This window comes from Vitis riparia, chromosome 3 (genome assembly GCF_004353265.1).
Source record: "Vitis riparia cultivar Riparia Gloire de Montpellier isolate 1030 chromosome 3, EGFV_Vit.rip_1.0, whole genome shotgun sequence".
Lineage (NCBI taxonomy): Eukaryota > Viridiplantae > Streptophyta > Magnoliopsida > Vitales > Vitaceae > Vitis > Vitis riparia.
Genome location: NC_048433.1, coordinates 5,369,576 through 5,391,184, shown reverse-complemented (window position 1 = coordinate 5,391,184; position 21,609 = coordinate 5,369,576). Strand labels below are relative to the sequence as shown.

At 35.3% G+C, this 21,609-nt stretch overlaps 3 protein-coding genes and 1 non-coding gene across 6 annotated transcripts; 1 reads left to right on the top strand and 3 right to left on the bottom strand.

Annotated features, from left to right (window-relative positions):
* Nucleotides 1-95: 95 nt before the first annotated feature.
* Nucleotides 96-168, bottom strand: TRNAR-UCU. The gene has a single exon. It is a non-coding gene; the product is annotated as a tRNA-Arg (tRNA).
* Nucleotides 169-1,249: 1,081 nt separating this feature from the next.
* LOC117911399 (methylcrotonoyl-CoA carboxylase beta chain, mitochondrial) lies at nucleotides 1,250-9,675 on the bottom strand. 2 transcript variants are annotated; one of them, XM_034825756.1, is made up of 10 exons: nucleotides 9,467-9,675; nucleotides 9,262-9,381; nucleotides 7,785-8,219; nucleotides 7,488-7,578; nucleotides 6,102-6,343; nucleotides 5,846-6,010; nucleotides 4,604-4,678; nucleotides 3,129-3,260; nucleotides 1,734-1,790; nucleotides 1,250-1,630 (listed from the first exon to the last, which is right to left on the bottom strand). In XM_034825756.1, the coding sequence occupies exons 1-10, from the start codon at nucleotides 9,671-9,673 to the stop codon at nucleotides 1,424-1,426; spliced, it is 1,731 nt and encodes a 576-aa protein (XP_034681647.1). In that variant the 5' UTR covers nucleotides 9,674-9,675; the 3' UTR covers nucleotides 1,250-1,423. The 2 variants fall into 2 exon arrangements, 1 of the variants encoding a protein (XP_034681647.1); XR_004650876.1 differs by lacking the exons at nucleotides 1,250-1,630; nucleotides 1,734-1,790 and adding an exon at nucleotides 1,797-2,768 and having other exon boundaries at nucleotides 3,050-3,260.
* Nucleotides 9,676-11,251: 1,576 nt separating this feature from the next.
* LOC117910814 (protein DJ-1 homolog C) lies at nucleotides 11,252-16,201 on the top strand. Its single transcript, XM_034824968.1, has 9 exons — nucleotides 11,252-11,500; nucleotides 11,673-11,873; nucleotides 12,652-12,801; nucleotides 12,897-13,076; nucleotides 13,297-13,374; nucleotides 14,433-14,633; nucleotides 15,239-15,376; nucleotides 15,454-15,865; nucleotides 15,963-16,201. The coding sequence occupies exons 1-8, from the start codon at nucleotides 11,303-11,305 to the stop codon at nucleotides 15,664-15,666; spliced, it is 1,359 nt and encodes a 452-aa protein (XP_034680859.1). The 5' UTR covers nucleotides 11,252-11,302; the 3' UTR covers nucleotides 15,667-15,865; nucleotides 15,963-16,201.
* A 71-nt stretch (nucleotides 16,202-16,272) lies between these two features.
* On the bottom strand, nucleotides 16,273-20,732 carry LOC117910815 (bZIP transcription factor 46-like). Of its 2 annotated transcripts, none has more exons than XM_034824970.1 (5): nucleotides 20,643-20,732; nucleotides 18,513-19,645; nucleotides 17,408-17,479; nucleotides 17,290-17,316; nucleotides 16,273-16,786 (listed from the first exon to the last, which is right to left on the bottom strand). In XM_034824970.1, the coding sequence occupies exons 2-5, from the start codon at nucleotides 19,617-19,619 to the stop codon at nucleotides 16,715-16,717; spliced, it is 1,278 nt and encodes a 425-aa protein (XP_034680861.1). In that variant the 5' UTR covers nucleotides 19,620-19,645; nucleotides 20,643-20,732; the 3' UTR covers nucleotides 16,273-16,714. The 2 variants fall into 2 exon arrangements, with proteins under 2 accessions (XP_034680861.1, XP_034680860.1); XM_034824969.1 differs by having other exon boundaries at nucleotides 18,513-19,698; nucleotides 20,643-20,720.
* Between the last annotated feature and the right edge of the window lie 877 nt (nucleotides 20,733-21,609).

Here is a 21,609-nt window from a genome sequence, read left to right as displayed (position 1 = left end):
AACATTGGGCCCCACCACGGTTTCGTGTTTTTTTTTTTTTTCCTTGGAATAATAATTTGGAAAATTTAAGAATAATAAAGGAAAAAAAAAATGCACACGCCCGGTGGGACTCGAACCCACAATCGCCTGATTAGAAGTCAGACGCCTTATCCATTAGGCCACGGGCGCTTCATGCTTTTAGGATTTCTTATTAGAATGAAATCAGATAGATTATGCCTCCAAGCATGATAAATAAATCATGGGCATTCTGTGATTTAGTTTTTCCAAATTTAGCCTTCTGCGGTATTAAGATCTGAAAATTTACTACACTGGATTAGGGACCTTGGATCAGCCGAAAAAATATTAATAATAAATAAACAAAAATTTAAGGAATTGAAAGTAGGGGGGAAGTTGAAGTGCAAGGAACCAAACCGAGGCAAGAGCATCTGGAGGACTTTGAGCCTTTTTGAGATTTATTTTTTAAAACAATTTTCTAATATTTAAAAAACATATTTGATTACCTTTTAACCAAAAAGAAGGATTTGTATGATAATTTTTTTCGAAAATAGTTTTTTATTCATCAAAATAAAAGAAAATGAAAATATGTTTGATAACCAAAAAATGAAAAATAGTTTTTTGTTCTTAAAAATAATAAATAAGGTATTTTCAAATAATATATTGGAGTTATTTTTACTTATTTTCACATGTTATTTGAGGGTTATTTTAAAAATAATTATATAAATGCCAAGAATAATTAAAAATAAATTAGTATTTGTATATATAAAAGTTATTATTAAAATAATAAAGTAGATTTTTAAAAAGTTATTATATAAAAGTTTTTTAAAAAAATATAGAAAATTATTAAATATTTAAGATTTTTAAATAGGTTTTTTATTTTACAAAACATTATTAAAACAGTTTTCAAAAATAATTCTCAAAAATGGTAAGAAAGAAACACAATGATTTTTAAAAATAAAATAAGGAATTTAGAGTATCTTTTTAGGATTCTATTTTTTTTCTTTGCTGCTCAAAAGCTGTTCCAAGGTTTTTAAGGGGACTCTTAGACTGGTTAGCGGTGTGTAATTCCTAAGGATTGGTCTAATATAGGGTAACTCAAAATATTGTTTTGGTCTCAAAACCTTTCCTCTGCAGTCCGCATATCTCACAGCCAAATGCAATTTTCAGCAATCCTTTCATTTCAGGTCCTTCTGCACTTCTGAATACATTCAGTGAAACCTACTCATCTTTTTATTTCATTCAATTTTAAAACTTTTTTTGAACCAAGATTTGAATTTTATTTCTATGAAACCCAAATCCCTTGTAAAGAACTCTTGGGGAGAATATAACAGAGCAACATAGTGCTTCCAAGAGAACCCATTTGGGTTATTGGGCAGTAAACATCTCACTGCCAGTGTGTTTATTTTATAAAGAAACTGATGGTAGTTCACATTCTAAATACACCATACTTGGTATCTTCTGGGGCATGGTTGGTGGTGGTTGCAGAGATACAGAGACCTATGATTTTTCTTGTGTCTGCTGGATCAATGATGCCGTCGTCCCAGAGTCTTGCAGTTGAGTAATAGGAGCTTCCCTCTTTCTCGTATGCCTCCACCACCTTTGCCTTGAATGCTTCCTCTTCTTCCTTTGGCCACTGCAACAACGCGTATGAGCACGTTACCCACACAATGGTTCAGTTTTTTTGGCTCAGAATAAAAAATATTGTGCCTTGCAGAAACACCAAGAAAGAACTTTACCTGGATTCCTTGCTTTTTCTTGTTGCCTCTTTCTATTTGAGAAAGCACACCAGCAGCCTGAATGATACAATCAGAACTGAAGAGTTTACAAGCCTACTTCTACAAATCACAACTACAATTTGAGCATACATACCAAAAGATTCAGGACTCAGACCAATAACTCTGTACTGAGGAATAAATCAGGAAGATGCAGGACCATGCAAGGTCAGGAAGAATTTGAGTGAGAAAAAGGTAACATGCGCAAGGGGAATTTTTATTTTCTTTTATTAGGATTTTGTGTTGCATTTACACATTATTATCAGCATTCATCATACACATAAATAACTTATAAATTACACACAGCATAAGGGTTACATATCATAACAAAATTGCATAAAGTTCTTATATCTGGATTAAGATTCTTGGAAAAAAAAAATGGGTTTAGCCGTCAAATCTCCCCTTAGGAGGTGGAAGTAAATTCATTATGTCTACAATAGAGAAACAGTATCAAGCTTGCAATATAGAAGCAGATTGATCACTTTATTGCACCTTTCAAATTCAAGCATTCAGTTAATGTTATCACATTACCAAACTCAGCTCATAGGAGTGTCTGGATCATGATTCAACAAATCAAAGTTCTTAGGGCATAAATTTGATTTCATTAGACTGGGCAATATCCATCAGGAGACCAGTCAAACTACTGATGTCCGAGCTCATTTTCTTTTTTCAATAGGAGAGTGCACCGTAACAAGTCCTATGGAGCTTGACCAGGGTAGTCAAGGATCAGGGTAGAAATCGACCTGGGTGGGCTCAGTTACAATCTCTAAGCCTTTTGCCCAGTTGCCAACAAAAAATGAAAAACAAAAAGGATGCTCCTTAAAAAGTATGTAAATTATAACATGTCAATGATCAGACAGGTAACAGAATCAGAATGCTGTTAGTTCCCTCCTATAGCAGATGAAGAGGATCACCTCCTCCTAAATACAAGCTACATGACCTTCTGAAATATAGACAGATGGATAAAGGATAGTACAAGGCAAATGAAGAAGTTAGACACTAAGGTGGTGTTTGTTTTTTTGGCTTTTTACTGAAAGTAATTTGTTTTCAGAATTTAGGTTATTTGTTTTTCTACTTTTTCATGGTTTATTATAAACTTTTTACTAAATAGAAAAAACCAAAATATGTAACTTTTTCTAAATAGAAAAAATAACATATTAGTTTTTCTTTACTTTTTAATACTTTATAGAAATAAAATACTACAAAAACAAACAACCTAATATTTAACACTATTAAGCATTAAAGTTCTATTTAGAATTAAGTAAAAAAACAAACACCACCTAAGATTGAAAGGTACTAAGCAATGACAAGTATTCAACATTAGAGTCACATGCAAAACATATTGAGCTAAAGGGCTACCTGAGCACCACCCATCACGGATATTCTGGCATTTGGCCAAAGGAACATGAAATTGGGACTATATGCACGCCCACACATTGCATAATTTCCAGCACCAAAGCTTCCGCCAACAATAATAGTAATTTTAGGAACCTGTGCATTTTCTCTGTATTAATTTCCTTTGTGATTCAAAAGGTACTAACAAAAGAACCATATTAAAGAGAAAATGTAACTCAAAAGCTTTGCACTCATTAAGTTATAAAAGAAAAGGTCTAAACAATATGACTTAAGGAAAAAAGAAAAATAAAAACCATTGGTAGGAAAAAGAAAACAAACAAACGAGGCATTTGTAAGATAAACATCATTAATTTGTAGATGTCACACAAAACAACTTTTAAATTCTATGATTGAAGCCATAGCAATATGTTGACAATTGGATATCTTGACCATATTTCACATTTTTTTATGCATTTTAATCAACAGAGTTGGTCCCTTTTTTTTTTTTTCTTTTTTTTTGGGTACAATAATATCATTTAATAATTACAAAACTGATATTACTTTGTTTTCCCCCTTCTTTTTAGATAGATAAAGCACTTAAATAAAGATTATTCTGAATGTATCACATCCAATGGACCTCAAACAACATAATATTCAATTCAGTATCCTTAAACCATTGGACGTCTAGTCTGTTCAGTTCTTGGGGTGATAAGTCCAATGTGCACCCGCACCTACTCTGAGTTCTAAAGGCCTACACTTGATTGAGTCTTCCATTGAGAGAGTTCATAATGTGTGCCTCACTGCACCTTGTAGCTAGTGACATTCTAATAGCACTATTTTTCTTCCATTTTCTCGCATTATAGCAAGTTTGTTGGTGGCCTAGAGGCCCACGCCAAAGGTGTATTGGGGATCGGCAACAACTAAGCATTGTAGCCATCACAGTTCACGCTATGTATGGCTGGCTTACAGCCTATGGGCTTCTTAACCAAAATAAAAACAATAAAAAAGGAAGCTTTGGGATTTTAAAGTCTATCTACATAAGAAAAATAAATTAATAATCCTTCAACATATTTTCAGCAACAATCAGACTCTTAAGAAGACTATGCTTAAGGTCTTGAATTAAGACAGATGTGCAAATAGTGAGCTTTCCAGCAGGTCTAGTCCTAAAGTTTTAAAAATTGTAAATAATGTTTAAGATTGTGTGCAACTAAAATTCCTCCCAACAATGCATAAAAAAGGAAAGAGAATTAAAAAGTCACAAGAATTCATGTCAAAGTACATAGAAGCCCAGTATATGAAGTTGGGCTACTGCAGGCCTTAGTGGTCCAACTATGTAAATCAAGGATCCAGCTAGAGAGGTTAAGGTTCTATTAGGCTCTTCACCATGCAGGGCAGATACCAGCTTAAGGCAGGATTCACATGCAGTCATGAATATTAAAAAAATTATATAAAACATTTTCATCCCAACAAAAAAGTGAAGAAAAGTAGAAGAAACTAACCTTTGCACAAGAAACTGCCATCACCATCTTTGCTCCAGATTTTGCTATCCCATTTGCCTCAGATCTTGAACCAACCTATCAAACAAGTACTTATCAACTGACCTACCAATGAAAAGGCCCTACAGGTCCAAATGATTCTATCAACCTGCATGAGTTCCATCCTAAGTGATACTACTTCATGAGTCAAACAAAATGGAAAAAAGAATTTTGCAGAATAAGTGCATTGAGATTAAAAAAAAAAAAAACAGAAGAGAGTAAAACTAGTTCAGTTGTATATAAATTTCTTCAATAGAACTCAGATCTAGATTATATGAAAGTCACTAACTGTCATGTGAATAAGGAAAGAAAACCAGAGTATCAAAATAAAAATTTCTCCAATGAAACTCAGACCTATGTTATATGAAGGTCACTCTAAACTCCTTTTCCATATAGTTTGAGAGGAATCAAAATAACAGAACCAAACAATTGTACAGCTTATAGACACCCAAGCTAACAACATTTTAACAAAAAAGATTAAGGTTATCTGATTGACCTTGAGCAGAAAAAACTGTAGAGATTCATCTTCTCTTTGATGGTTGAGACTCCAATTACTTGGATTAGACATCTGAATGAGTTTCCAAGGACCTTATTCGAGATTATGTCTTAGTCCATCTTCTATTATCAGAAAAAACATTTTTCAAACCCATATTGTGCTTAGCATTTGCTGCTGCAGAATAAATTAATTTAAAAATGGGATAACACGCTCGATAAGGCATGAGTTCAAGTATCGTAAGTGTTTCCCGATAGGAACGTCCAAGAATTTGATCAAGTACTCTTCGCGCTTTGTGAGCAGACATAGAGATAGATTGACTTAAAGCGTATACTTCTGTTTTTAATTTTATATCTTCTTTTTCTCTTGTAAATATAAATGGGTCTTTATTTATGTGGTTCATCTTCATTTCCTTTACCTACATTATTCATCTCATATTAATTTTCTTCTTATTACCTTTAACTTAGATGAGATCTTAAACTCCATGCAACTTAGTTCAGCCCTTTAACCCTTTTATTTGGTTCTCCATTTGTCATTCCCTAAACCTCAATCAGCAGAGCTATACACTGCATCAACCCCTCTAGAATGGACTCAAATAACCAGAAACATAACATTTTCCACATTAATGCATTCCTCTTCTTGAATGTAATGGCACAAGAATGGTGCACAACTTCATCAACAGAGTAATGGGAAGAGAAGTTGAGATCACATACCATAAATCCAGTGATGTTCTGAAGAAACACCAAAGGAATGTTGCGTTGAGTACATATTTCAATGAAATGGGCCCCTTTTAGAGCAGATTCATTAAATAATATCCCATTGTTTCCGATTATGCCCACAGGTTGTCCAAAAATTCTAGCAAAACCTGTTACAAGAGTCTGCATAGAAACAACTAGAATTACCAAATTTGAAATTGCCAAAGAAAACATGCAATTAGCTTAGAGTTTTAAGAGATTAAAATGCCCTCACAGTTCCATACAATTTCTTGAATTCATCAAATTCGCTTCCATCAACGATGCGAGCAATAACTGATCGGATGTCAAAAGACTGCTTGTGGTCTGCTGGTGCAATTGAACGGAGCTCCTTTACATCATAAACTGGTTCTTTAAATTCAGGAATAATATTTTGCAATTCATTTACAATCCCCAGTTTTCCAGCCATGTGGAAGTTCTTGATAATGTTCCTCCCAATAGCAAGTCCATGCAATTCATCTACAAGATGGACATAAAATCACAAATAAGATTACCATGATTGAAATAAGAAGGCCATATTCTTTTTTCTTATATTTTTCCTGAGAAGCATGAGAGAGAGAGAGAAAGAAGAATAAACTTAAATCTTCAAATTTCTTTACATGAGTACTCCATTTGGACAAGGACCCCATAAAACTTGTCATACTATGAGATGTTTTTCCTTCTCTTTCTCATTCTTTGGGGACCAATGAATTCTGCCTTAGACATTGTCATTCTAATAACAAAATTGCACACCAGGAAAGTGAAATGTTAAGGCATTTTCAGTTGTGGTTGCTGTAAAAGATTACTTCAAAAAAGAACTCTAGGGCTGCAGGTTGAGGCTTCAAAACTTAAATAAGCATACTGAATTCCACTAAATTCATTTTGGATTTTATCATATGGGAATGGCTTCGCAGTCAAACTTAAAATCAAATTCATCTCCATAAATTTCTAAATGATGTGTGTATAGCTATTAATATAGTTGAAGGGATCTGATAACTCTTATAACATGGCTGCAACATTCAAAGGGAAGATCTCCTTGCTACACACTAGGATCCTTTACATTTATTAGCATTATTAATGCTTTATGAAATTCAAATTAATAAAATCAATTTTCAAACAAGAAAATTATGCACAACTTTATCCATAGCAAAGGAGGGCAAAGTAAATAGACATATAAACAAAAAGTAAAAGCAGCTTTGATAGACAACATATTCATGGCATATATTCACACTCTAGAGTTCACTGTGAGAAGCTTGGATCCAATTGTGCAGCATGCCACCAGCATTTTTGCAATGCCTCCTTTTCAGAGTTCAGCATGCAGACCATTTGATTAAAAAAAAGGCAAAAAATTACTCATAGGGCTTCTAGAAAATAAATGTAAAGGGTTAAAATAAAACAATATGAAAAAATTGTCCTGACACCAAATTCGAAACAAGGGTTGTGTTTAAATCTCACAAATTAACACTCATCACACCACATCTTGCCAAGTGATATATCAGCTTACATAAAGAAGTTTGAGTCAAACTGCAAATCAGTGGTGCAAGAAGAAAGCACTGAAAGATCAGAGAGAGTTCCAAAGTTAGCCATGTCAGATGGATAGCACAGGGTAACAGAAGGAGAATACCTTGAGCAAAATAATCTGAAACCCCTGATGTTTTGCAATGCACAGTTGCACCTCCCAAATCCTCAGCAGAGACTTCTTCTCCTGTAGCAGCCTAGTAAAACCAATCCTTTAGCTATAACTATGTCTATACATAGATCCATACATATGCACATAGATATACACACAAAAACATTTGTATGTGAAAGCATGCATCTATTTTTTTATAATTCTTCAGGAAACATGCAAAACATGCAAAAAGAATTATGAATCCAGCCACTGCATGAAGCATTTAGGCATGCCAAAAGATCTGGAACTAACCTTCACAAGTGGAGGCCCAGCTAGAAATATGGTACCATTTCCTTTGACCATAACACTTTCATCCGCCATTGCAGGTATATAAGCACCCCCAGCAGTACAAGAACCTAATACCAGAGCAATTTGAGGAATACCTTCTGCAGACATTTGTGCTTCATTATAGAAAATTCTACCAAAGTTATCCCGGTCAGGAAAGACATCAGCCTGCTTTGGAAGGTAAGCACCTCCACTATCAACAAGGTATATGCACGGTAATTTACATTGAGCAGCAATCTCTTGTGCCCTAAGGTGTTTCTTAACAGTGATGGGATAGTAAGTTCCTCCCTTTACAGTAGGGTCATTAGCCACAAACATACAAAGTCGCCCATGCACAGGTCCTATTCCAGTGATTATCCCAGCAGATGGTAAAGGTTCTTCATATAGCTCATGGCCTGCAAGCTTTAACCATAAAAAATACAACTAAAAGCAGATAGAAGATAAATTATCTCAAAGCATATAACAAGTTTAATCAATTGATAAAGAAAAATTTTTCATTCAAAGCTAATACCAAAGCACACAATATTTTCCTCAGTTAGAGTGGCCTGCTTGCATGTATACATGGGGTTGTGAGAGCATCGAGAAGTGCTTGTGCTGGATCTAGATAATTGTTTGATCTAATATAGTACAGTCAAGACTTGTGATGTTTGAGAAACAAGAGCTCCCAATATTCTTGACTAGTGATTTGATCCACTTGTTGGATGAATCAGATGATTCATAACACTACTCTTTTCCTTGAACTAAAGGTTGAATATGATGCATGCAGTCCTGGCAATGCCACAAATGGGATCACTCCCATCGCTCCTTGACGAAATTGAAATCACTAGGAACTAAGTGTTGGTTTAGACTTTAGATACATTTCCTGTTTTTTGTTTTTAAAATTAGAAATTTCTATATAAAAGTAAAATATCTTGTACAGAAAGTATAGATTGATCTTATCATTTTCAGAAATTTTAAAATTTAAGGTAATAAAAAAATTTTAATACCTCAATCTTTTAAAACAGTGGTAAAAGTGTAAAACCCATGACTTTTTCAATGTAAACCTTTTCAAATATTTGTATCTTATATAAGTCTTTCTACTATTTTCTGATTTTAAAAACAGAAAACAGAAAGCATATCCAAACTAACTAGGCCGTCCCCCCACCCCCTTTTTTTTCGAAATTTAACTACCAATTCTGAATCCCCGGTGTTAGTAATTCATAATCATATGATCACACGTCTTCTAAGCGAAAGCCTATACTTGCTGAGCCAACTACTGGACTGACTAGTTATCTTTCCTTTAAACCTAATTCATCCTAATAACGATAGGGTTAATTTTCAAGCTATATTAGTCGGTAATACCTAAAAAGGAGCGGGGGAATAAGCAGTTTCCAAAGAGCCAAATTCTACCTCTACTAAACTCAAATAAGCAACAACATAAAAAATCAAATAGAAAATTAGAAACCTGAGAAAGCTCAAGAAATGAAGAGCCAGGGTCAAGGAGGCGATCGATTCTCTCTCTAGGGAGAAGTTTGTTCCTGCTCCGGTTCCTCCTCACAGCTTCTGCTCCTCCTCCGCCAAGCACCTGAAACAAACCGAAAACGCACAAACATCACCCATTACGCCTCACATATATTCTCACATTCACAAAGAGTAGAAAAGGGGCAGACCTTTTGGACATGCGATTTGAGTTGGGAAATGTAATCGTTCATGATAGCGGAGTTCTGAGAGAAGGAAGGAGATTGACGATCGACGCCGTCGGGAAGCACTCCTATGCAGAACTGACATTTCTGGAGAAGTGATACCGGATTTCGCCATTGATGAGACGTGGATGCTCTTCTTCCCAATACCCTCAGCATCATTCTTTTTCTGTGCATCCACTGAGCAGTGGATTTATAAATTATATTTATAATTATATTAAACTTTTCATTTTATCGTCCTACCTGGCATCTCCGCAATGCATATCCCTTAGGTGGCAGCCTGCCACGGATAATCCTATTGAATACATTTATCTCTATTTATAATTAATTAATTATATATATATATACACGTGTGTGATAGTTTTATTTCAATTTACAATTAATCAACCCAATTTAAACCATTGTTACGTGGATTGGTTTAACTAGATAAATCAATTTAATTTGTTTAATCAATTGATTTGGTTTGGTTAAAAATTATATCAAACCAAAATAACGTCCATTTTACTAAATTTGTTTAATAACTTAGATTAACTTAACGAATATTAAGTTATTAAGTTAATTTATTATGATTTATACCGACTACTCCTAAACGGTGTTTATTTTTTTAAATTTTTTATTGAAAATAATTTACTTTCAGACTCATTTTGTTTTTTTGCTGGTTTTTCTTTATTTTTAATATTTAATAAAAATAAAATATTACAAAAACAAATAATTTAATATTTAATATTATTAAATATCATTTAGTTTAAAGTTCTATTTCAAAAAATATATTAAAAATATATCTACATTGTTTATATATATACATTTCAAAAAACTTTTTCTATCATTTAGAAATATGACAATTACCCTTATATAAATATAATACTTTTGTTGTTCTCGTGGTATTGTAAGATCAAATCATAATGATTTGTTACCAATAATATTGATGTTGCCCACTTTAAGCTTAACGGGTCATCGACTTTAAATATGCGTTTATAAATATAAAATAATTTCATATATATGTAACTTTAAACAAAAAAATTCATGTCCAACATGAAATATCACAATCATGCACATATGTTTATTTGGCACCACAGTCCTATAAAACACAATAAATGTGTTATTTTTTTATGGAGAAAAGTGATTATATATCTCACAAAGAATAAGAGTTTTAATACACATTTACCTCTATTTTGCTACAATTTGTCTAATCATATAGGACTCGAATAGGGGACATCGAGATATATATCATTTATAATAGTTAACTCTCAATCATGTAAATATTATTTACGGGGACATCAGAACATAATATCATTTGTAATGGTTAACTCCTAATCTCGAGATATTGTCCACTATAGATTTAAAAGGTTTATATAATTTTAAAATGTGTTTATATGATTGAGATTAATTCATACATATATAAAACTATAAGTTTTTTCATTTTTTTCCCCATTCAATATTCAATATAGAATATTAGACCACTTTAGTTATTTTATTCAAATATAGATTTTTTTTTCAAATTATATGAAATTAACTATATTGATATCTTCTTTATAATAATAAGAGAATTACTATCAATATTTATCCTAATAAGAAAAAAAAAACTAAAACGAAAAATTGAATCAGTTTTCAATAATTACTCAAACCAAAATTTCTTACTGTTTGGGAAAAAAATATTTTCATTAAAGCAATAATTCATAATATTAGGGGATATTCAAGATTTTTTTTATTTTTATTAGAAAAAAAATGGGGCTCAAACCGGAGAAGCTTCAAAAAATCTGGATATAGTGAGAAACCAGAGCTGAAATTTGCAGTTGATGAAACGCAATGAAGTGTCTGAGTCTATCGCCGCTTCTCTCACCACCTTCTTTGAGCTTCTCTTCTTCCATCAAGACCCCATTTCTGGTGGCTCTCACCTCCACGCCCTCAAAAACACATACTCCCAAACGCTCCTCGAAATCCGCTAAAACTCTCTTTCCAACCACCACCACCATCACCACCACCGCCTCTCTTCCTCCCAAAAAGGTTGTCGCACTCTCTATTTTTGGTTTCGGACAAAACCCAGAAGGGAAAACGTAGCCGAATGAAATTTTTTTGGCCCTTTTTGCATTTTCCCGGGAATCAAACAGTTTTTTGAGGGGATAAAGTTTTAGGGTTGTGAAGGTCTTAATTTTGTGTGTTTGTGTTATGGACGCAGGTTCTGGTGCCTATTGGATATGGAACGGAGGAAATGGAAGCGGTTATTCTAGTCGACGTTCTGCGGCGAGCTGGTGCGAACGTGGTTGTGGCGTCGGTGGAACCCCAGCTCGAGATTGAGGCTTCTAGCGGCACCAGACTGGTTGCTGATACCTCCATCTCAACATGCTCTGATGAAATTTTTGATCTCATAGCTTTGCCGGTTAGTTTTCAAGAACGTAGATTTCATTATTGCTGATTTTATACATCGTATGATTCATGAATTGGAGAATGGGGTTGTTGTGATAGTGGCTGCAGCAATGCTGCCTGATAATGGCGATGGTAACTAGAATTTATTAGATTGACAATTAAGAGATTTTGGCAAAGAATAAGGTTAGAGAAGTTCCTATCAATTGTTTGAAGCAAAGAGTTTTAGGGGCTTGTGGTGTTAGATGAGGATCCTCCATTAATTGGTAGGGCCATTGAAGAGAAGCAACTAGTACTCAAAATTGGAGGAAAAATTCCAGTTCTTTAGGCCATGTTTGGTTCTGTAAATTCGAGGGAAAATGCAAGGGAAAAAAAAAGAGAGGAAAACAGAAGGAAAGAAAAAGTAAAGAAAAATTTAAAAAGCAGATTTAAAATCAATAAATTATTTTTATATGGTATGTCAAACTCATTAACATATTTAAGCTTTTTTACGTAAAAATTAAATAATTTGAAAATGCATAAGTTTCTAAGTAGTTTTAATCATATTTGCTTCTTTTCCGTATTTTTCATAGTAAAACCTATCATGAGAAAATGGTTTTCCTTAACATTTTTTTTTTCCTTTCATTAGTACTTTCCTCGAACCAGACATAGCTTTAGATTTCTTGTTCCTTTTTTGTTTGCATTTCCCAATTGATGAAATCAATTGTTGTTATTTGTTTTCCCTTTTGTGATGTTTATTCTTCAGATCTGGTTTGATATTTTATAAATGGCTTACATCATGTGCATTGTTTAAGGGAGGAATGCCGGGCTCTGCACGATTGAGGGATAGTGAAATTCTCCGGAAAATTACTAGCAAACACGCTGAGGAAAAAAGGCTGTATGGTGCTATCTGTGCTGCTCCAGCCATTACACTTCAACCATGGGGCCTTGTGAGAAGAAAACAGGTAAGTTAGGTGCTTTGTCTTTTGATTAAGTTCCAATGAATTTGAATGTAGGAATGTATTTCGTTGGCTGACTTGGATGTAGTTTCTTGTGCAAGATGACTTGTCACCCAGCATTCATGGACAAGCTTCCAACCTTCAGGGCTGTTAAATCAAATCTACAAGTTTCTGGGGAGCTCACAACAAGCAGAGGCCCCGGAACTGCTTTTGAGTTTGCTTTAGCATTAGTTGATCAACTTTTTGGAGAGTCTGTAGCCAAGGAGGTTGGAGAATTGTTGGTAAGACCTACTACTGTACTGTGTAACTCATTGTACTATTGTTTTGTGCCATTGCTACCAATATTCTCTATTTAAATATTGTGTGAAGTGTCAACTTTTATCTGATCAACAGATGGACTTTGATCTCTCTCTTTTCCCCTTATGTGTCTTTTCCTTTTCTTTAAATGTATTATGTGGCTAATCAGCTTGAGCTAACTCTATTTTGTGTCTTTCATCTCAGCTGATGCGTACTGCTGAGGACAATCATAAAAAGGAAGAGTTTAATGAAGTTGAATGGTCAGTTGATCATAGTCCTCATGTAAGTAGTTCCTTTTATTCTCAACTATTTTTGTCAAGGGTTCAGTGGATATGATTGTTGGTTTTGGGGTATTTTTTGAGGTTACTTTGCTTTTGTGGTTTCATGTCTTGGATCCAACTTTTGTGGCTTGAACTTTGGTTATCAACGTGACTAAATTGGATTTTGTATTAGTTACTATGTAACATTAAGTTCACATATTCTAGCATTTGTTGTAGTGGTAGGTGGTCATCAAGGATTTACAGTACAAAGTTCCTTTAGATCCACTGGAATATTTTGATCCAGACAACTTGGCATATGATATGTTTTGTCCGTTAGAATATGTTTGACTGAACATATGATCACTAGTGCTCAACCTTCTAATTGAGGTCCAGAATTTTATCTGTTTTTGTTTCCAGTGTTACCCTGTTCCACACCAAAAGTGAAATAACAGGCACCAGATTGCGGTTTGTTCATCCCCTTTCATAGTTTTCACTAGAAATCTCGAAGCAAGTCTGTGCTTACACTATATTATTGGAAGAAGTTGCTTCTGCAATGTTGCATCTATAGTTGAACCAGACTGGCATTTTCAGGGTTAGGGTTAATGTCTTAAGAGCTTTCACCATATTAGGAGTGTTAGTCTTTCTGCTTCTTGTATAAAATGTGATGGGAATCATGGGATGTTTAACATCAAAGTGGCTGTTTTCATTTGTCTACATTTGTAGCCATTCAATAGTCTTGTTTGCAGAGATTCTTCTTTTATGGTGAACTTTCTTATCAGTAGAGGGTGTGAATCTGAAGGCTATAATGATTTCCAGCATTAAATTTGTTTTCCCAATTATCATGCTCTGTGTGCAAATATTGTAGTGTGTGTTCAGTTCTATTTGTACATTTTTCCAAATTGATCATCCAAATGTTCTGTTTATGTTTTGCTGATTCCCCCAATTCCTGTAAACTGAAACACTTCCCATAACGTTTGTTTAGATTCATCGGGCTCCAATGGTCATAGTGCCTTTTCTTTTCTTCTGTTTAATTTTAGCCCTCTAAACTCGATATTTTCTCATCATTCAAGTATGTCACAGGTTCTTGTCCCAGTTGCAAATGGTTCTGAAGAAATTGAAGTGGTTACAGTCGTAGATATTCTACGGCGAGCAAAGGTGGATGTTGTGGTTGCTTCAGTTGAGAAATCTTTGCAGATTTTAGCATCTCAAGGCATAAAACTTATTGCTGACAAGTCAATTGATAATGCTGCTGAATCAATTTATGACTTGATCATTCTTCCGGTGAGACAAACAGAAAGCCTTGAAAATCTAATAGTTCTCTTTGATTTGTAGTTTTCTCAATATAATTATCAGAAGTCAAAGATTCTTTGTAAGATTTTGATTTTGTCCTTTGGCATTTCATGGCACTGCTGGTTTTGGTTATATATATATATGTGTGTGTGTGTGTGTTGCTTGGAGTCAGAATGAAATCTCAAAATTCTCTTAAGATTTTTCTATATTGCTTGGGACCATTGGGTCAGTAAGGGCATGCTGCTAAGTTCCAGTTATGCTGAATATCTGGTAAATGCAGTTGTCTGCTACCTGATTTTGTTGTAGATTCAAGGAATAATCACTTCTTGGTTAAATACCTGTTTACTCTCAGATATTGATAGTCTGGTACATTTCCAATCCTTTCAACTTCATTCACATGTGCATTCTAGTTATTTAGTATTTTGGTACACTTATCCATTGTTTGGAATGATGTGTCTGGACACACAATTTGTTTTTTCAAGAATGCATTGTGTTCCCCACTGTTGTAATTCAAAATCTGGACATAATAAACCTTAAAGTGACTGTATTTCTACTCAATCCACATTGCTGACAGGTTGGTTAATTCCAAATTTCAGGGGGGAATTGCTGGTGCTGAGCGGCTGCACAAATCCAAGGTTCTGAAGAAGATGCTCAAAGAACAAGGATCAGCAGGAAGAATATATGGAGCAATCTGCTCCTCGCCAACAGTCTTACATAGACAAGGGTTACTCAAGGTAAGTCGAGACAAGTTGACGTATGCATACTTCTAAACAGTGGTATTATACACTTATGCTTCCTTGGCCAAAAACAGGGTAAAAGAGCCACCGCTCATCCCTCTGTAGCTAGCAAGATCACCAATGAAGTAGTGGAGGGAGCTAGGGTAGTTATTGACGGCAAGCTGATTACAAGCAGGGGGCTTGCAACTGCAATAGAATTTGCATTGGCAATTGTTAGCAAGGTTTTTAGTCATGCAAGAGCAAGGAGTGTAGCTGAAGGTCTTGTTTTTGAGTACCCTAAGAGCTAGAGAGACAGTGTCTGGCACTTATGGTTGGAGTTACTCTGCACCAATTCAAGTCAGTGGTTGAAATGAGTCAATTTCTTGCCAGCTGCTTGGGCTTGAAATGAGAATTGGGTTTTTGCAATCAACATCTCAGGATTGTATTTTGTGCTAGTACTGATTTCTGTAAAGGTCTCAAGTATCACAAGCTCCATAACTGACTCAGGTATGTCTCTCATATTCAAACATGATGCGTTTTTAGGGTGCTTTTATGTACAAGGGCCTCATATCCTAATGACTCTGAGCTTGGTTTCTTCTTGTAGATTTTTCTTTGGACTGCTGCAGTTTGGGATTCTTGCTTGAGCCTTCCTTCGTGTTGAATGCTAAGGAGTAAACACTAAGAATATAATTATTTTCACAGAGAAGTAGAACTGATGACTAGAAGAATGCTGGTTCTGAATTCATGTAGAATCCTGGTTGGGATCTTCTAGTTTGTTTTCCCAGCCACTAATTAATTGGGATAGCGGGATTAAAAGATCTCTTTGGCATTTACTTTTATTTATATACTAATTTAAACAATTTTATATTGTTTGTGACTTGACATTAAACATCAAAGCAAAAAAGAAAGGAATGAGCAAAAAATAAAACTTCTAATTCAAGGCCTAAAAAGGGCATGTCATACATCTGATTACCTAAGCTAATAAATTAGCTTTACATAAAATGCAGAGTACACGCTAGATTGTGGACAACAGTTGGAAATTTAACAACTTCTCAAGTAACCAGCCCAGGGTGCAAACTGGACCCATACTCTGTTTTTAACTAGCCTGGGTGCCCTGGCTTATAAAATGAGAAGCAAACAACACACAACCAAAAGGTTTAATCTACGGGATCAAACTACCCTCTGATCATTTACAGCACACCCACTTTTAGCTTCTATACAGTCAAGCTGTCTACCCTTTGTGGAAAAGCATTATTACCCCTACCAAAGATTTAGCACCCAATCCTTATACCTAGGAAAGGGCCAGGTTTGTGTACCCATGCTTTGTCATTAGCTCCACAGATTATTTAATTTACTCTACCAAGGGCCTGTTAGTGTTCTTCTCAAGCACAGTCTTTTACCTCCCCTTTGCCGAATTGTCTCCAAGATCTGCCCAAAACAAAACAAAGAAAAAGGGTGATCAGTCTCTTTTCCTTCACTGCTACCTTTTAAAACACAACTATATTCAAGGAATGAAATTGAGCTCTGTTTTTAAATTTATCAGGAATAACAGGGTGTCCCCAATCACAAGGCAAGAGGCCTGTCAAAAGGACAATGCACTCTTGGGAATTAAGACTTGGGGAAGCCATTGCGTACATGGAGAGAGAAAGAGAGAGAGGAGCAGCATATTAAAGATTAAACGACTCAATTTCAACTCCTTGGACGGGACTATGGTCATAGTTTTGTTGCAATTAAGATCAAGTAAATCATTACCCACCTCGGTGATGCTACCAACTGCTAAATTACAGTTCTTTCTTTTTACTTGATAATTAACAAAATGTAGGCTATGGCACTTTTAGAGGAAATATGTATATATTATCTTCAAATAAAATTGGAGTTTGCCAATGTAAACTAAGAGCAGAGGCAACTGCACAACTAGAAAGGGCTTGTACCTGATTTTTCTGGACTTCCATATCCGCCTGTAGCAATCAAAGAGCAGTAAAGAAGGGTTAATGGCATTAATTTTCCAAATATCATTTTATAAACACCAAGGTTTTGACTACACTTAACCTGTTTCTTCTGCAATTCTTCATTCGCCTCTTTCAGTTTTGCAACTTCCATTTCAAGTTCCAAGGTATAAGCCTGGCAGAAAACCCAAAAGAGAAAAGCAATGAAGTAGATTCATCAACAAGACTAACAATTTAACCAAGCAAAGTGCATTGTAAATCAAAACTGTTTGGAGGACCTGGTTTCTACCACAATGCTTTTTGCCCAATTCAAGATGAAACAGTATCAACTTAATATTACCCCACATCACATGCACATGCTGCATGCTTAAGCTTTCATCAGCTGGGATTTATGTTTTGGTAACAAAGGTCTCCCTGATTTTCCTACACTGTTTCCATATCAGCCTAAGTTGTCCGCTAATCAATTTCAAGACACAGATTGTTTTAGGCCTAGATAAAACAGAAAGGCAGAAGGACTCACATAGTCAATCCCAAATGGTTGTGATTTAATGTCTTGTTGTTATTGAAGAAAAGAAGCAATGTCCCACAAAATATAACCTTGACTTCAACCAAATCTTATGACAAGGTGCATAACTATAGTAGCATTTCATTTAGATGCTATGTTTATGCATAATTGCTTATGAGTATCCTGCTCTAAATTTGCATTTCAGGATAGAAATAGGAGCAGCTACCCTGTTCATCTAAAAGAGCTATACAAAGATAACTTTCTTGCATAATGAGGGATTCCCCTCCAAACAAATCATTTATTTTTGATAGGTAAGTTTTTTGTTCCCATTGGGACTTGAACCCAGAACCTCCAACAAACCCTTCCCATCCCTTTACCACTTGAGCCAGGCCTCAAGGGCCCCCACCAAACAAATCATAGACAACTTCCAGAAAGGATTTCAGATTCAATTTACTTCACAAATTCATTTAAAGAAAATTTTGAAAGACTATAGACTGCATGAAATGATACAAAGGTTCAAATGAATCTGCCAGAGTCTGACTCAGGATCTATTAAACTACCAGAATCCAACAGCCCACACACATATGACATACCAGCTTCCTTTTGATTAGCTTGAAGTATCACAAAGACAACTACAAGAGCATCACAAGCAACACAAAATAAATAGTGTGGAACCACTAAAAGATGTATGATAGATATTCACCTGCTTACGAGCTCGTGATCTTGCAGCTGATTCTCTGTTTTTAATCATCCTTCTCTGCCTTCTCTCTACTACTTTCTCCAGTGCACCGGGTTTTCTTCCCCGCTGGCTTCCATTAAACACATAAGGAGCAGGCGATAATGAAGATGTGTTCACATTACTCTTCCCAATTACATCAGAAGATATGTGGCTTGCAGGAGATCCAGAGGCACCCAAAACAGCCCCAGTTCCCAAACCAATCATGGCCATTCCTCCACTCTGTAGCCCACCATTCTGAACCAGACCATTGTTAACCGTAGGATTTGCAATTCCAACCACTGCACCCCGCACACCCGAGCTAGCAAGCTGAGTGGTGTTTGTTAAATGCATTGGAGAGGAAAAAGCCACAGTCGCTTGCTTGGGAAAGAGTGGCTGCTGCTGCTGCTGTTGTTGATGATGATCCTGCTGCTGTTGCTGAGAAGATCTAGCTCCACTCATATTCAAAGCTAGACTAGGAGGTTGATTAGGAACTAAATAATTACTCTCTGTGATCCGATTAGTTAAAGCACCATTATTTCGATCTGATTGCTGAAACCCAAGCCCTAACCCAGCATGATTGGGCTGTGATGATAAACCGTAAAATCCACTATTATTTGGCCTAACATTTGGTTGAGCATCTTCTCTTACTACCCCTACTCTCACCAAAAACTCTTCCAAAGTCATCTCTCCTAAAGTAGGTTGCCTCTGCTGCAAGTTTGGTGGCCCCCCAATACTACCTTCTTTCAATGCACTATTTTCTTTAAGCAAGTCCTTCCAAACTTCATCAACAGTTTTCTGACTAATTGTCCGAGGCAATGTCAAAGAACCCTGCCGTTGCAAATTCCCACCAGGGACACTCCCTTCTCCACCAGCGGAGGATGTCATATTCTGAGTCTCTTCAGCTGTCCAAATGTTCTTCAAAAGTTCATCCATGTTCATTGATCCAAAATCCTTCCCAACTCCACCCAAGGAGTTTTGGAACTCATCAATGGTCAAGGAGTATATGGAAGGCTGCCGGGTCAAGGAGAAATTTCCCAGTGGCTTACCACCATTTCCTTCTGGCGGCATATCACTGAAGTTCTTGAAATTCATGTTTGATCCTATTTTTTAGTAATTCACTGAAACCCAACAAATGAGAGGTGTCTTATATATCCAACCAAATGAAGCAGATCTGCAAGAAAACCCCAATTTCTTTTTGCTCTCTTTCTTCAAATGTAGACCCAAAATTCATCAAATCAATGAAAGATATGCAAGATGAGACAGAACATTCAAAGCTATCTATGAATAAGCTCTAAGGACCCATCGAAATTAAGGTACTTGGTTCATCATTATCCCAAAACTAAACCCAACCACCACCAAAATATTCAAAACTAGAAAACCCCTATAACTTAACAAACTCAAACTCAAAACCAAAAGCCATAAACATAGAACATCATGTATAATCATCACTACTATATTTAGAAAACAAACACTCAATTGAGAAGTCAAGCAGTCAAAACAATCCCAAATCCAGCCTGAAAGAATGAAAACATGAAGAGTAAAACATCACTCTAGAACCCATATTCAAGAATAGGACAAAAACACTGACAAAAGCAAGCAAAATTGTCCTATGCATGCATTGAATTACACAGATCAATCGAAAACCCAAACATCTTTGCTTTCTTGTCTTCAACTTTAGATCCAACCACCCACCAAACACAAAAATGACAAACAAACCATGTCTTTCAATCTCACATCTTTGCGACGAACACTATTCTGTTTGCCTTTACTCTCCAACTTCTGATCCAATTGCACATGAAAGATCAATCAAAAATTAACATAGATCCCTACGCATAATCCTCAACCATACTAAACCCATAATTCCAAAAACATAAACCCATCAACGAAGAACAAAAAAAGAAAGAAAGAAAAAATCACCCCAACTGAAAATTGAAAATTCCCCCATGTCGATGAAAAAAAAAAATCAATAAAACCTTTCAAAAAACGAAAAAACTCATTCAACCCATTAATTAAAAACCAAAAACCAAATACCCTAAACCCTAAAAAGAAAAAAGAAAAGGGAAAAAGAAAAAAAAAGAACACTCTGGTGGAGAGTGTAGAGAGAGACCCGTTTACCTTTTTTAATAAATTTGGGCTGTAGGTGGCGCAGTGACTGGTGGCAGTGTCGTTTCCTTGAACTTCTGCGGTGGAGGCGACAAGTGTCGTGGCAACCACGACACGAGTCGACATTTAAGGACGGGGAAGCCCCGATTTTCTATATTTCTTTAATATTGGAGGGAGACGTCGTGGTTGCGCAACGTGGACCAATGGGCAGTGGTCTTTTGACAGCGGTGTGATGTGTACCCAATCAACGAGTGATAGGTGGGAGGCTTCTGACCGTTGGATGTTGCTTTTTTTGTGACAGTTGATATGATGGTTATTTTGTTTGTTGCGGAAGAGTGGATTGGTGGATGAGTCCATACGTCTTTTTATACCCTCCCACACTATTCCCACCACCCTTTAACGGCTCAAATCTAGACATACTTCTTTTATTAAAAAAAGAAAAAAAAAATATTTTTCAAATATTTATTTATATGATAAAAACGTGGGTTACTTCATAAACCAATAGATTTTAAATTTCATGGAATATCTTTCTTATTTTAAATAAAATAAAAAATAAATAAATAAATTTAATTTACAAGGATTAAATATATTTAGTCAATACCTTAATAGAAGTGAATGAAATTAATTCTAAAATTATGTGAAGTAATGTGTCCAATAGACATGCTACTTGCAAAACAACAAGAAATTGCATAAATCAATTGTTAAAAAAATTACATTTGAAATTATTATTTTCTCGTGATGTATAGATATTTAGATTAGTTTTATAATAAAAAGTGATCTTAATTGATGTTGAAGAAGTGGTGGGGTACTTAAGATAATTTAAGATGACTTGTTAACATTGTGACATGTGTAGCAGATGCTATTACTTTTGTTAGGCAAAACCATCTTCTTTTTAATACTTAATCTCTATTCATATTTAGATATGTATAACGTTGATTTGATCGTGGTGACAAAAACCTTGACTTTGCGCGTGTCCGTC